This window comes from Gobius niger, assembly GCF_951799975.1.
Source record: "Gobius niger genome assembly, chromosome: 3".
Taxonomy (NCBI): Eukaryota; Metazoa; Chordata; class Actinopteri; order Gobiiformes; family Gobiidae; genus Gobius; species Gobius niger.
This window is the reverse complement of record NC_136854.1, coordinates 31,755,942-31,770,435: the sequence shown is the minus strand read 5'-3', so window position 1 is coordinate 31,770,435 and position 14,494 is coordinate 31,755,942. Positions and strand designations below refer to the sequence as shown.

Sequence of the window (14,494 nt, the reverse complement as noted above, 5' to 3'; positions counted from 1 at the left end):
TGAATATGTATGTTCCGATAATTCATAAATAAACAAAAATTACAATATAGCAAATGAATCAATCATCAACCGGTCTGCGCTTATTATTACGCATCACCAAACCCCATATGGCACCAAACTGCTGTGCAACTTTCTTCTTCCTTTGACATTTTTGATGCGCACACTGTTCACTACCAACCCGCACAGATCGTGAGGGACGCCGCCCACTTTTACCCACGGTGCAGTGCGGCATGCAGCCCAAATTGTGCCCGCAGAGAACATTTACATTTGCATCAGCCGTCATCTTCGGTGCGCTTCATCCGAGCGGCTATAGATTCATCACTCTGCACTTGATGTTAGGGCTCGGCGAAGCGGCCAATCGCAGCGCGCGACCTAGTTACCACCCCCACCCCGTCGCTTCCCACAACGTGAGTCAAAGCGTGGCTTATGAGACGAAAAAAAAAAAAAAAATCCATCACGCAGCACATGACGGCTTCACGATGGGTTTCTGTATGTATAGAAATGAGCCCATTGCTCCATAGGAATAGTTATATTTTAACTTTGTTTATTGAACTTTTACAGCGCTTCACAACATATCGCCACATTATCGTTAGCAATACTTGGAGAAGAAATATCAATATAAGTCACTGAGGTCTATTTTTTTTGCCTCCAGAGCCGAACATATTTAGCAACTCTAAACTCGAAATGTATATACTACATTGGGCAAAACAACTCTGTGGGTGCTTGTTTCAATATAGGAGAATGACGGTCAGATATGAAGTTTTTATTTGTCTCTGAAACAAATGAAATTCAATTAAAACATTTGCGTCATTTTTAAATTACAGTTTAAACAGATTCGACAATATTTTGACAAGCCGTCTCTCTCAACACAAAATGTTTTAATTAGAATCTCATCTGTTGTCGTCAGTTCACAAACTTCTGGAAAAATGTGCAACTTTTATCTCACACTTTGACGGAAGAAACTGACAAGTGAGTTAGAGTGAGAGTTTATTACTGTCATGCGAAGTAACAAACTCTTTTGTTTTTAGCGTCTTCTCTGGGCGACAGCAGCTCGGGGCTCCACTCTGCAATTTTGGGGCTCAATGTGTATTTACTTACTTGCTATTTTTGCTATTTTACAGAAGAAAATTGTGTTCCATGTTTAGTATATCAATGTAGTTTTAGAGGAAGAGATTGTGATTGTTTATGTGTTTTGCTTCAGTGGCATAAAGTAGAGGTCGACCAATATGGGTTTTCCTAAGGCCGATGCGGATTATTTGGGATATTTATTGTCCGATGCCGATATGCTTGGCCGATTTTTTTTGACCGATATTTTTGGCCCATTTTTAATCCTGTAAAAACTAATATTTGGCCCCTCCTGCAGTGGCCAAGCTTTGATTAGGTGCTGCCGCTAGCATTAGCGTACTGTTGCTAGCCACTGCATTTTTGCGGTGAAACTAACTCCGCGATTTAATTCTCCAGGTTCAGAACTGCTTCAAAATGTCCACATTCACTGAGGTTTTGTGAAACTTGTATTTAACAAACTTGTGGCTAACCAATTTTTATTGCGATGTTTCTCTGTTCCCCTGAGTCGTAGGACATTGTGGGAGGACTCATTTTAAAGCCACAACTCCGCTCTTTCCCATGTAAAGTCTCTAACACTTTTGCTTCTGGAGATACCGGCTTTGGTGCTAGATCGGCCGATAGCTGACATTGTAAAATCCCCAAATATCGGCCCGATATATTGGCCGGCCAACAGATCTTAGAGCCTAGTTGTATAGAATCAGAATCAGAATAGCTTTTATTGCCACAACCATAAAACGGGCTCATGATCTGCAGATGCTGAGCCAAGTCAGTCGCCCACTTGCTCCTGACAGTTCACACTAGTGGCATTGGAATATGAGTCAAATGCAGTTTTCATGGAGATATGAGCTGTTACAATCTTGTTCCAAGCTCCCCCTGAGTTCCTAAATGTCCAAGAATGTTCTGACGTCACCTCTCCATCTCTTGTCCGGAGTTATCCTTTCATTGCGAAGTAAAAAAAACATCTGCCATAGCTTCACTGCAGCCGCACGAGCTGCACAGGCAGAAGTGATAGTACTGGATATTTTGTTTGAGCTGTTTTAGATCAATATTACATTTTCTAGCCAACAAAGTGTAAGATAGATGATTACCAAATATCTGCACAGTTTAATACCCCCTCTTTAAAGAGTGTCTAAAAGGTTTGAACTCAGAATTCTGAACTTTAGGACTATAGTTTCACTTATTTGCATTTACATCTGATGCTGCTAACACCATCCGCTGTGCTGGCTAGCAGTATAGGAGCCAGAGAAATCTAGCAAGTTCCTTTGTACAGAGGACTTTATTCATGCCGCACACGCCAGAGGTGCCGCCGACTTTTAGTAAACAAGCTTTTATTCTTGTATTTGTTCTTTCAAAGAGCGCCGGTGCCACGGAAAACGCGGCACTTTTCCCACCGTTGCCGATTCCTGCCGAGAAGAAAGACACGGACAATATCTTTGATGCTTTTGCCTTTCTTTCTCAAGAGAATCCAGCAATATTTTCGACACAAAAAATACACGGCCAAAAGCATGTTCTGTGCATTGTTAAGTCAAGAACCAGATCTCGCGCAGCTCTTTTGTTGAAGGGAAGCACATGATTTGACGAGGAATTTTGCGTTTCTACAAAAGTGGCATTGAAAGTAAAGTGGAAAGCGCTGTAATTACGGGAGAAGGTCGAGACTCGCTGCTGTGGCATTTCCATCAAAACACTTAAAGACGAAGGACTTCTTTGAATAAACTGCACCTTCTTAGGTATAGGTAAACAGTGTATAGAAAGTAAGACATTCACAATAATAATGGTTATGTTTATTGTTATTGCAGTTGCATGAAATGTTATTATGGAAAAAAAGATTAGCCAGATTCAAATAGCAACAGAGAGAGTTTGGAGTTGGTTGTCTGCGTAGTGAAGGGACTTTGAGCTGTGAAATGAAGAGAACGTCACTAAAGCACTAACACGTCACTTAGTGCTTTAGTGACGTGTTGTGGTTTGTGGTATTGATATGCGTCACGTTATAGTGCTGTGACTTAGTATTATATTATGCAGCCCTATTAGAATCAAATGCATTATTATCTTACTTTCATAAGGATAACATTAATACAGTAAAAACAAGATCCAAACATATAGTCCATGTGAAGAGGGAGCAGCTCGTTCACGCCGCATTTACAAAGATATAAAAATCCCCTTAAGATTGAAGTGTACTCTATGCTTCAGCGTCAGAGCGTATGATGTATAATGTGAAGAGAATAGATTACTAGCACTGTCTTCTGCCTGAGAGCTGAGGGTCATGTGGTGTCCCTTTTTTACTGTAGCACGGTTCAAAATGCAAAAACATATGAGCAAAATAAAATGCTTCCTTAGCAATGTCATAATGTGGAGAGAATGTAGAAGTTGGTATAGCGTTAATGGTTGCTCTAATGTCTGTGTTGTCCACTGATATTCATTAATAATCGTTTGTCAGGTAGGAGAAGGGTTTTGAAGTTGTCAAAAACAGGCGCCAAAAGACAAAAATCCTCCCTGTTCTATTGCAGTTTTTCTCCTCTGGGTGAATTTAAAGGCCTAAACCATGATCACTAAAACTATCATTGTTCAAACCTAACTTTCCTAACTAGTAGTTCTTGTATTGCTAACAAGAAATAACCCGTTGTAACAACCAAAAGTAATTCATTATACAGACAGTGCTCAGTGGTCTCTTTTTTTTTCTCCACAAATGTTGAAGAATAGATTATGCAGCATGAGGGCAAAAGGAATCGCTACCACGAGAAAAAAATTGGAAGCAGCTCCTTTAATAAGTGTGTGCATAGGTTTTATCCAATCCAACTTTATTTATATTGCACTTTAAAAGCAACACTGATAACCAAAGTGTATCTAGCTGACTTAAATTAATTTTTATCTTTAAAGCAAAACAGGACTCAACCAGGACAAACTCAGAGCCAGATTGGGTCCAAACAACCGGTAAACCTGTCAATCAAACAACTTAAACGCAACTAAATGAGATGGATCAAAAAGAACTCAAGGCAAGGCAAGTTTATTTGTAGAGCACAGCTCATACTGAAAACAATTCAAAGTGCTTCACAGTTGCATGAAATGACAAGAAAACGGATTAAATCAATCCATAAAACAACATAGAAATTAATGAATTACAGTAAAACGCAAGAGTGCAGACAAAATACTTCCACTTGTCATATGAATGGGTGTATTTGAACATTGTCCGAGTTGAGGCCTTTCTCACATCCTCATGAAGACTGTTGCAGATTTTAGCTGCACGAAACTGAACCGCAGCCTCACCGTGTTTAGTCCTGACTCTGGGAACCACCAGGAGACCCCTCCGTGAAGTTCTCAAGGCCCGAGATGGTTCATACGGCTCTAACATGTCAGAGATGGACTTTGGTGCTAAACCATGAAAGGAAGCCAGTGCAGAGACCGGAGCACTGGACTAATATGGTCGTATTTCCTGGTTCCTGATAGGACTTAAGTTTTGATACGCATCACATTTTGCAAAACAACGACAATTCACCAAAACGTTTTACAAGCTGAGATTCATTTAAACAAACCAACCAAGTAATTAAGATATACTGAGTGCAAGGATACTGAGTGTTATAATATTGAAATAAGTGAAATAAATAACTACATTATTTGAGCAGCCCTCAGTCCTGCGTCTCCCTGTGTCGTTTATGTCCAGTGGTGTTAGCGTCCCCTTCCACTTCCTGCTCCTCTGAAGCCTGTTAGACTTAATGAGCTATTGATTTGATCAGGCCCCGCGCACTTCAGAGGCTCCTGCTAAATTATTAAAACGCCATGCAGACCTATATATAGAGAGGGGGCAGCGGGTTTGGTTTTGTGCTGCCTCCTCCAATGCTTTTTGGAGACATTGTTTTGGAATATGGACATGTTTATGACATATTTACATTTATTTACATTTAAGAAAGACTCAACATTTTTAATATAGTATTTAAAGGCACACTGCGCAACATTTTGGACTATGCTGTTGCCATCAGTACAAAACATTTTTCTAATGACCAGCTCGACACAGAAAATGCTATTTCTGCAGTGGGTAATCAAAGAATGGATTTGGATGAGGACCTGACCTGTCTAAATCTCAAATTCTGCTGGAGACGTACCCACTCCCTGTAAAGTTATGTCATGTCTTAGGAGAGCTGAGCCGCTCACAGCAAAATCACATATTTGTTTGAGATATTTTTCAATGCTGAAAATATCTGTCATAAAAGAAAAGCTTATATTTCCATTTTATTTTATAGGTAAAATTCTACGCGGTGTGGCTTTAAGAAACAATTGTTCGTGGAGCTAATATGTTTTGAGTAGCATTTCAGGTTTTAATTAAGCTGTTGTGTAATCCTTAATTACTCTCAGAAAGAAAAAGAAAGAATAAACAAAGCAGTTTTTGTGTTATTCGTTGGGACCTAGATTGAAATAGTTGTTTTAGACTGATATTAGTCAAGATCATAGCCCCAATCTATGTGCAAAATGGTTGGATTTGTCAGCTGACTGTTAAGAACACCCGCCTCTAGTTACTGGCAAAATATGGCTCGTACTGTAGGCAATTTGAGCATTGAAGAAGGCCACTCGAGTGCCTGTGCTCATGTTGTAACTGAGATTCTTCTCTCTCTCTCTGGTGTTCATGAATTCTTGAGTACCTTTGAGCCGGGTGGCAGCGCTGCGGCGTTGGGACCAGGGGTGTTTTTCTGACACATTTGATTCGTTGTAGCGAGTGTGGATTTCCCCGACGCTCGTGTTTGCAGTAAAAGCAGATGAAGGCGGCTCTGATCATGTTTTAAAGACAGCGCCGTCACACGTTACAACACACTACAGCGACAACTCTTGCCATTTTCACTTCTATTTAAGTCATTTAAGGTTTGAGAGTAGGTTGAGAGTGTTTTTTTTTTTAGAACAAAGATGGATGGTACTGATACAAGTCAAACCCCTCCCACATGAACAAATACTTTGATTTTTTGTTTTGTTTTTTCCCTCCCAATGACAAAAACCCATAAAAAAAAAAAATATAGCAATACAATAGATTGATAAAACTTAATTAAAAAAGGAAAAGAAAAAACCCTCCCCCTGCGGTCATATGCGGAGCAAAATAACAACATATCTCATTCTTAAAGGTGCATTATGCAACTTCTTATGTAAAAAAAAAAAGGTTAATTTTAGTTCGGATTTGACCTTTCAGTGACCCAGAGGCTGTATGGTGGTTAGCTTAGTGCCTCTACTTTCCATCTTGGTGGCCCCTAACACGCTCCAGGATCAATTGTTTTTATGATTTCTGGCAGGTTTTCACTGCCGATTGAACCGTCTCTATGGTTACGCATATACATTCTAACCAGAAAACCCACCAGAAAACCTTGAAAAACCTGAAATTAAATTGATTCTGAAGCGTCATAGTGGCCACCGGGTTGGAAAGGAAAGGCGCTAATACACACTGTCCATCCATCCATCCATCCATCCATCCATCCATCCATCCATCCATCCATCCATCCATCCACCAGCCCCTTATGGCGGAGGTGAAGGTGTTGGTTCCAGGAGGGAAATAACGTTTTTTTTTTTGTTCACATAAAAAGTAGTGCCCCCTTTAAGTTACAGTCCTCTGTCAGAAATGTAATTCCAAATCAATCCAGGATCCCTCAAACAATGCCTCCCTCTTTTAGTTTTAAACCCAATAAATCAGTAATAAACAAACAAACGCTGGTATAGTATAAAAGCTTTAGTATAGTTACGGTGCCCCATGTGGCATCAAATTGAGATGGCTGACCTCTTAAGTCATATTTATCTTTTTCCAGGTCAAAAAATACAGTAGCAAGAGGTCCCTACACCAATGAGAGGAGCACCCGTTGATTTCTTGATAAGATTCTTCTAAGACAATAATGTTCCTTTCATATCTTGTGTATCACTTCCAACTAAGATTGTAAAAGGTTCCAAAAATGGCATACCATTTTGCCAGATATTTAAAAATTATAACCCCTCCCACTTCTCTTTAAAAGTCCGAGATAGTGTTGCTGATGAAGCTTATTGGATGAGTGGCGAAACGTCCAAAACTTTAGCTGTACAGACTACAAATAACAGCTCGAGAACCTTTGTTTATTACTTTTTTTTAGGATTCTAGTCCAAAGTGTCCCAGTGAGAATAAAGCTTTCTCTTCAGGTTGACTCTGACTTTAAGTAAAAGATCTTAAAGTGTCTGCACCTGCTAATAAACTCACTGCTTACATTAAAATAGCCTCCTCCTCCTATCTCGTTCACATATTCTCATCCTTATAACAAAAATTGCCGCTTTACATTACATGATATGCAATTATGTTAGACAAAGATCATAATATATACCTTATCATATACGGCCCCATTCTTTTATACCAGTGATTACTGTGATTCTGTTTGAATGAGTTTCATAATTGTTCCATTAGAGCTTAAATAACGTATAGAACAGACTAAGAGCAGTCAATGTGGGCAAAGGTACTTCACACTGCGGCGTTCGTCATCGGCAAATTCAACACAAAAAGCGATAATTGTCTCAGAATATGCAGACTGCGGATTCTCTTTTGATATTTCATTTGGACAAAGGTGAAATTGTGAAAATCTCTTTAGCACATTGACAGCAGAACATAAAGCACAAAACTGTAAATGTTATGTCACACTAAGCCCTTTTTCTGTGGAGTTGCGTGTTATTGTCTGGGTGGGTGTCGATTGAGAAGCGCTGGTTTCCCCCATCAGCCCATAACATGTATAAAGGGCTAATCCTGCAGCCAGACACTGCCTGTGAACCAAGATCAAGATCTGCCCTACACCGTGTATGATGCAATCAGTTTTAAACCCTTCCCATATCAACATCAACCAGTAACATCCAGGCTGTGCGACAGAAGACAGTTGTTTTACAGATGCAAACCTTGTAGCACTTAAAGGATCTCTAGATGATTTTTAAAATTACAAACAATGAAAGAAGAAGCTAGTAAATTAAAATGTTAATTGTGGCCCAAATGTATTCCTATAGCTTTCTTCACAAAGGGGACAAAACTAATGTAGTTCTATAACAAGAAAAACTAAATCTGGTGTAGTGCCTTTAAAGCAGATCTAAGTAACTCATGCCCATAGAGGCAAAAAGCGCCACTGCAGGTCGTAACATGTTGCGTTTTGTTACTCATTAATTGTCCGTGAACGTAAATACTACCCTGACAGAAAAGACAAAGGGAGAGAGGGATACTGTACATCAAACTACACAATGGAGATTTTTTTTTTTCACTCAGACTTGGCTGTAAATACTGTTTAAGTGGCACTAGCCCGCAGTTAGCTTTGCCCATTAGCCTGTTAGCTTCTTCTTCTTGATGTGTGTATTGGTGATCCGGGTCGCAGTTGCAAGCATGGTTTTCTGGCCAGAGACACCAGGGGGAGATGAAAGACCCCCAGTCATCCCATTAACATTTGTATTACCCCCAGAGGAACTACGGAAAGGATTTATTAAGGTTAACAAGTTACTAAGTACTGCTTTAAGCATACTTTCCTTTGGCAAGATTGCATGAATGTTGCATGTGTGTGAATGGTAAGTAGCTAGTGCTGCCACAGGAGCAGATTGGCAGCTATTTGTAGAAGAGCTGTGCAGCTCTCTCAGTGGCGGACTGAGACACCCTCAGTGCAGGACAGAGCGCTACCGCAAAGCCTTCATCCCCACTGCTGTCAGACTGTACAATAAGACTGTAAAGTAACATGTGCAATAATCTCTGTATCAGCTACACTTTATTAACTCTGAGTGATCTTCTTGAACGCCGACTGTAACAAGTGAATTTCTCCTTTGTGAGATCAATAAAGGCTTATCTTATCTTATCTTATCTTATCTTATCTTATCTTATCTTATCTTATCTTATCTTATCTTATCTTATCTTATCTTATCTTATCTTATTTCATTGTTCTTCAGGGCAACTGTGGCGACAGTGAGGCTTACCACCACCAAGTGTTGAGACTGAATTAATGCTGGTCCATTGTGACACGTAAAGAAGCTTGTCAAAAATCACAGACATAAATAATGTACAGTACCCGCCAAAAGTTTGGAAACACTTTTTTTGTGTATTGTTTTTTTCTTCCAGAAATGATTTTTGCACCACAGACTGTTAAAAAACATTTCAGAAGCTCACTGAGGAAATGACGAGATATTTCCAGTTATTTCACCCCTTTTTTGTTTCCTACATAATCCCGTATGTTGATGTATGACTTCAGTAAGAAATAATGTTGAAAATAATGAAAAGCTGATACATTAAAAGTGTCTTCAAACTTTTAACGGGTGCTGTATACCTCCACAAGTCCACAATGCAATGATGCTTCAAGGTTATAAAACAAATTCCCCAAATTTACTCAAAAAGGGATTTTGTGCAGGTCCAAAAAAGGGGATAGTAGCAACATTAAAGGGGCTAGATGCAAGTTAGCCATTTTATACTCACTACTGCCACCTCAGGCCATACATGTAACTGCACCTTCTATATTAACCCGAATCAACACATTTTTGAGTGACAGTGCAGGATTTTAGAGGCACTTGTAGTAAATATGTCTGCGCTCATTCTACACCTTAGGATATTGTTGAAACATGTAGGGGGAGGAAAGTACTTCATTTTTTAAACTCGACATAGTCTATTTAAAGAGTCATTCAATTTTTGTATCTGTTTGTATCTTCTTTGCATTTTCCAGCGGATTGTAAATCCTATGGTCCACTTCTTCTTCTTCTTCTTCTTCTTTTTTTTTTATCCTAATCACAGATTCTTAAGACACAAAATCTAAAAGCTTGCAGTAAATCTCTCTCGCAGAAACCGAACGGAGCTGGAACGACGAGGAAGGGGGAAAAAAAAAATCTTTGAAGCTTCCATTTTTTGATTATCAAAGCCGCCTTTGTAGGCCGCATGAATTTTGCATGTGCAGGTTTAAGGCAAGTTTGTGATGTGTGTGGGCGTATATTCTTACCATACTGTATCCATCTATGTATGTATGAGAGGGGAGTTTCCAGCGCGTTCATTTGAGCAGAAAAAAACATTGGCTGGCTGTCAAAACATGTGAATTAATCAATGGCGGGGTTAAATTTATGTATGTAGAGATGTAATGACCAAATGGAAATGGCGGGTGCGGTGTAGGGAGGGGGGGGGTGTAGCCAGCACATGACTGGACTTGGGAGGTTTTTAAGGAATAACTCGACTTAATTTGTATTTGGAGCGGAGCCAGCGCGAGGATAATGAGGCCTAATGCGTTCGGAGCCAAGTGTGTGTTTCTCCGAAGGGTTTGAAGTGAGAGAGAGCGAGGGAGAGAGGGGGTCGGAATGAGAAGATTGATTCAAATCCGGAGCTTGTTGTTGATTCCGGGGACAAAATGCAGGATTTTCAACAAATGGTAAACAACTAAATAGCTCGGCGGCTTGTACGTTTGTTTGTGCGAATCAATGAGGGAAAGGGTTCATTCTCCACACAAGTTATAAACAGAGAATCTGCCTAATACATTACAAAATTGAAAATTCCCATCATTGCACTAAATGATTCATTGGATTAATATCTTGGTTTCGTGTAGTTCTTGTGAGGTGTTGCAGTATTTATCAGAGGTGTTTTAGTTTAGGCCTCGTTCAGCTCTGGGTCAGACCCGCTTTTTAGTCCTGGGGTTTCGTGCGGTTCTTGTTTTGAATAAGAGAGATATTTGATCTGAACGAGCAGGAATATGATGTTTTTTTTATTTGTTTATTGTAAATACTGTACATGAAATTAAATTAAATATCTGTCAAATTGTGAATGTTAAGAGAGTTGGACATAAACAATGACAAATTGCCTGGAACTCGCTTGATGGAAACGGTCAATATTAAAAAAGACAAAAAAGCAAGGCTGTCAAACAGGGGTGTCAAAGCGGGCCTGATCCGTCCTGCGAGATGATTTAATCCGGCCTTGTAGAGCATAAATTCCAGAGTATGTAAAAAAAGAAAAAGAAAAAAAGAGTCTCTAGCCCATTCCTGTGTGGCATTATGAATTTTTAAAGAATAACCAGAATGCTCATTGTAGCATTACATTTAGAAAAAGGAAAGAGTTCCACACATGTCCAGCAGAGGGCACTGACATAATAAGAGCCCAGGATATGAACAACACATTATATAGCCATGTGGTAAATGGACAGTCTGCCCCCGGGCGGCTGTGGCTTCAATAACAGCTTACCTCCACCGAGTGTGGAGTGAATGAATAAGGACTACTTTGTAGCACTTTGAGGAACACAGGCTTGTAAAGTGCAATACAAGTGTAAGCTGTTGTGATTAATGAAGCTACAGTCAAGTTGGGGTTTTGACCAAATCACAGCTTATTATTATTCATTTATTGGAAAAAAAATTCTATTATATGTGGCCTGTGACCCGCCGTGGTGATTGTGGAGTAACAAAGCACAGATTTGTTCCTACAGCAGTGAGTTTAAGTGATACAAGGCTCTTTTAAGTTGTGTCACTGGAAGTTCTTATGACTTTAGTCTCTTGTATTCAGTTTTTATGAGTCGACAAAGTTATCTGGAGCCTTTAACACATTAACTACAACTCCTAATGGTTTGCTGTAATATTACTTTATGTTAAAATTCAGGACTTAATCAATATTTAACTGTCTAGGCCTAAACTACACTAAACCAAGACTAAGCTGATATTTGTCAAAGCAGGAGTCAAAAATAAATAATTTCTTCCGCATTGTTTTATCGTAGCACTCTGACACGCCTCCCTTTGTGCTCGTCCTCTCGTATATCGGGTTCCGTTGGTTTTTTCTCTTTTTTTTTTTTTTGCCTTTTTCTTTGTGCTGATAATGAGATCGGTGGTTGAATATAGTGTGTTTTTTGGGGGGATGGGTTCAATGATATTTATGTTTCGCTGTATGTGGTTTCCAGGCAACAGCACAGCCACTGTTTACAGTTAATATGGACTGAGTGACACCGGAGCACTGTGTTAAAGCTGCATGCAAACTACTGGGAATAAGAAGGAAATTACAATTGCTTCTGTGGCTCTTTGCAGGAAAAAAAAAAATAGAAGAACATTTTTTCCAAGGCTTTATCGGCTGTCGGACTTGAAGGCCAATCTTTTGTAAAGGTCACTTATCTGACCAAATGACATGCATGAGCCCTTTTGGGGTCTTGAAATAGATGGTAAGATAAATATCATTTTCTTCTGCTTTTCTAATGTAATAACACTGCAAATGATTAAAGGTCTTTACTTACACTACCTCAATAAAAATAAGTCGCCACAAGAAAAAGATCCCGTGCTCTAATAATTATTGGTGTGGCATTGTTTCAATAAGCTTCTGCAATGTCAAAAGATCCAGTGTTTTGCGTTCATTTTTCACCAACATCCTGTATTGATGATGGGAGAGTGTGACACTGCGCAAAGCCTTCTCCAGCACATCCCAAAGATTCTCAATGGGGGTTAAGATCTGGACTCTGCGGTGAGCAATCCATGTGTGAAAATATGTCTCCCTGATCCACTCTTTCACAATGTGAGTCCGAAAAGCTACTTCATCCCACTTTAGCCTTTGGTATTTGTGTGATAACATGCAGAAACAAAATGATTAAAAAAAAAAGAATAAGTACTGGTTCATGTGATGTTCATTGCGGGAAGGAGAGTTTATCCATGGAAGTGTGATGACATTGGAGCTTCATGGGGATCGTACACTGGAGTTTGGGCTGGCTGAAGAGGGAGGCAGAACTAAAACATGCATGATTACAACAGCATAATGAAACTAAACACCACTCGAGTGATGTTTTTGATGAGGTGTGGCATTACAGTATAATATTGCTAAAAGTTTTGGTGCTCTGGGAATCTCGTGTTGTCATTGGTCTTTCCCTACATGTTATGCTAAACATTTGAGCTTTTAACCGTGTTAGGCCTCTGCCGCGCTCCAAATGTTTGGTCCCACGAAGCTTTAGGTTTGGATTAGGTGTTAGATAAGGCAGGGGTTCCCAAAGTGGTGCTCAGGACCCACGGGGGACCACACGGCACTGATATATCATTTTACTTTCTGCTTTGATTCCATAATTGTTTGTTTATACAGTACTTATGAATTGGGGGTCAGATAACAAAATAAACTACCAAAAAAAGAGTATGTTTTTGTTTTGCTGCTCTGATTATGAGAAACTGCATTTTATTTTTAAGGTGGAGGAACCCGGGAAATACAGCACTGGGTTTAAACTATCACCGCATTTGTAGGAGGTCATTGCTTGTATTGAATGGCGTCTGAATTTTATTGATTGCATTTGCCTATTACATTTTGGCTTCTTTGAGATCATCCCTTTCTTACTGGAGGAGACTGGATTGTTGGTCCTTTACTTTTATCTTCAGACTTGTTTTTGCAGTTGCAGGTTTTGAGATTCAATGCCATTATTCACCATTCGCACGCTGGAGGTTTTTTTTCTGTCAATCCAGTCCCTTGTTTCGTCTTTCGTTACGACGCATTCCACATTGAACTCACGTCATGTCCGTCTCTTGTCTTTGCAGGATTTGAAAGCATCTTGGAAGGTTTGTTCGGGCCTGGACTAATAAAAGATATCACTCTTTTTCAAGGTAAGGAAACACACAACGCCACAACGTCGTGCCTTTGAATGTAACATTGTTTCTGCCCCGCCGGTGACCAGGGGGATAGAATCGGGTCCGTCACAGAGACAGCAATTTATATTTATTTTGTTTGCGGATGGATTACACATACAGAGAGGGGACTGTGAATTGAATGTACGGGAGGATGCTGAGGTAAGAGCTGCCGGGGAAGTTGAGGCCTGGAGGAGGACCAAAGAGAGACAAAAGAGTCAGTGTATTAATTAGATCAACTTTGGCGTCAGATAAACTAGACGTCAGTAATGATGGATTTCTTGGACTAATTATCCCCTCTCCTTGGGCCAAATCTTGAACAGATTAAAGGTCCTTTTATGATGCTTCATTCAGGCTTTCGCAACTGCCTTATACCCCTTACCCTTTATGTTTTTTGTACTACTAATACTGCATGTGTCTAAACAATATGCTTGTGTTAAATGATATGAAAAGGCGGGCATAATTAGAGTCCAAGTATTTTTTTAGTGACTAGAATGGGACTAAAACTAAATTAAAAGTTGTTCATGAGACTAAAATGTCCAAATAAAAAATTATCTTAAAGGGATATTTCAGGATTTTTGACATAGGGCCTCATTTCCTAGTTATCCAGAGTGTTGCTGATTTCTGGAGATATTTTTTTGGTAATTTATGCAGTTCTTATGTTTGAAGAGTTTCGTGGCGCTAGCCTAATGCAAGGCTAGCGCATTTCTACGACATCAGTTGGCCTGCATTAAAAACAGTCTGACCCGCTCCACAGTGCACCTGAGGCAAATCACTTATAACGCCAGACTAACGATATAAAAGTCTGTGTTGATAGAATAATTTTAACCATTTTGCATTTCAAATAAATTATATATGAGCAGTTTCGTGGTTGTATAAGCTACGCAGC

General features: G+C 39.6%; 1 protein-coding gene across 1 annotated transcript in view; it reads left to right on the top strand.

Annotated features, from left to right (window-relative positions):
• The window catches only part of lcor (ligand dependent nuclear receptor corepressor), a 111,751-nt gene that overhangs the window by 51,977 nt on the left and 45,280 nt on the right, over positions 1 to 14,494 (top strand). The window contains exon 2 of the mRNA XM_079553381.1: positions 13,519 to 13,584. Within this exon, the coding sequence (XP_079409507.1) occupies positions 13,519 to 13,584 (66 nt within the window). The remainder of the gene's footprint in view (positions 1 to 13,518; positions 13,585 to 14,494) is intronic.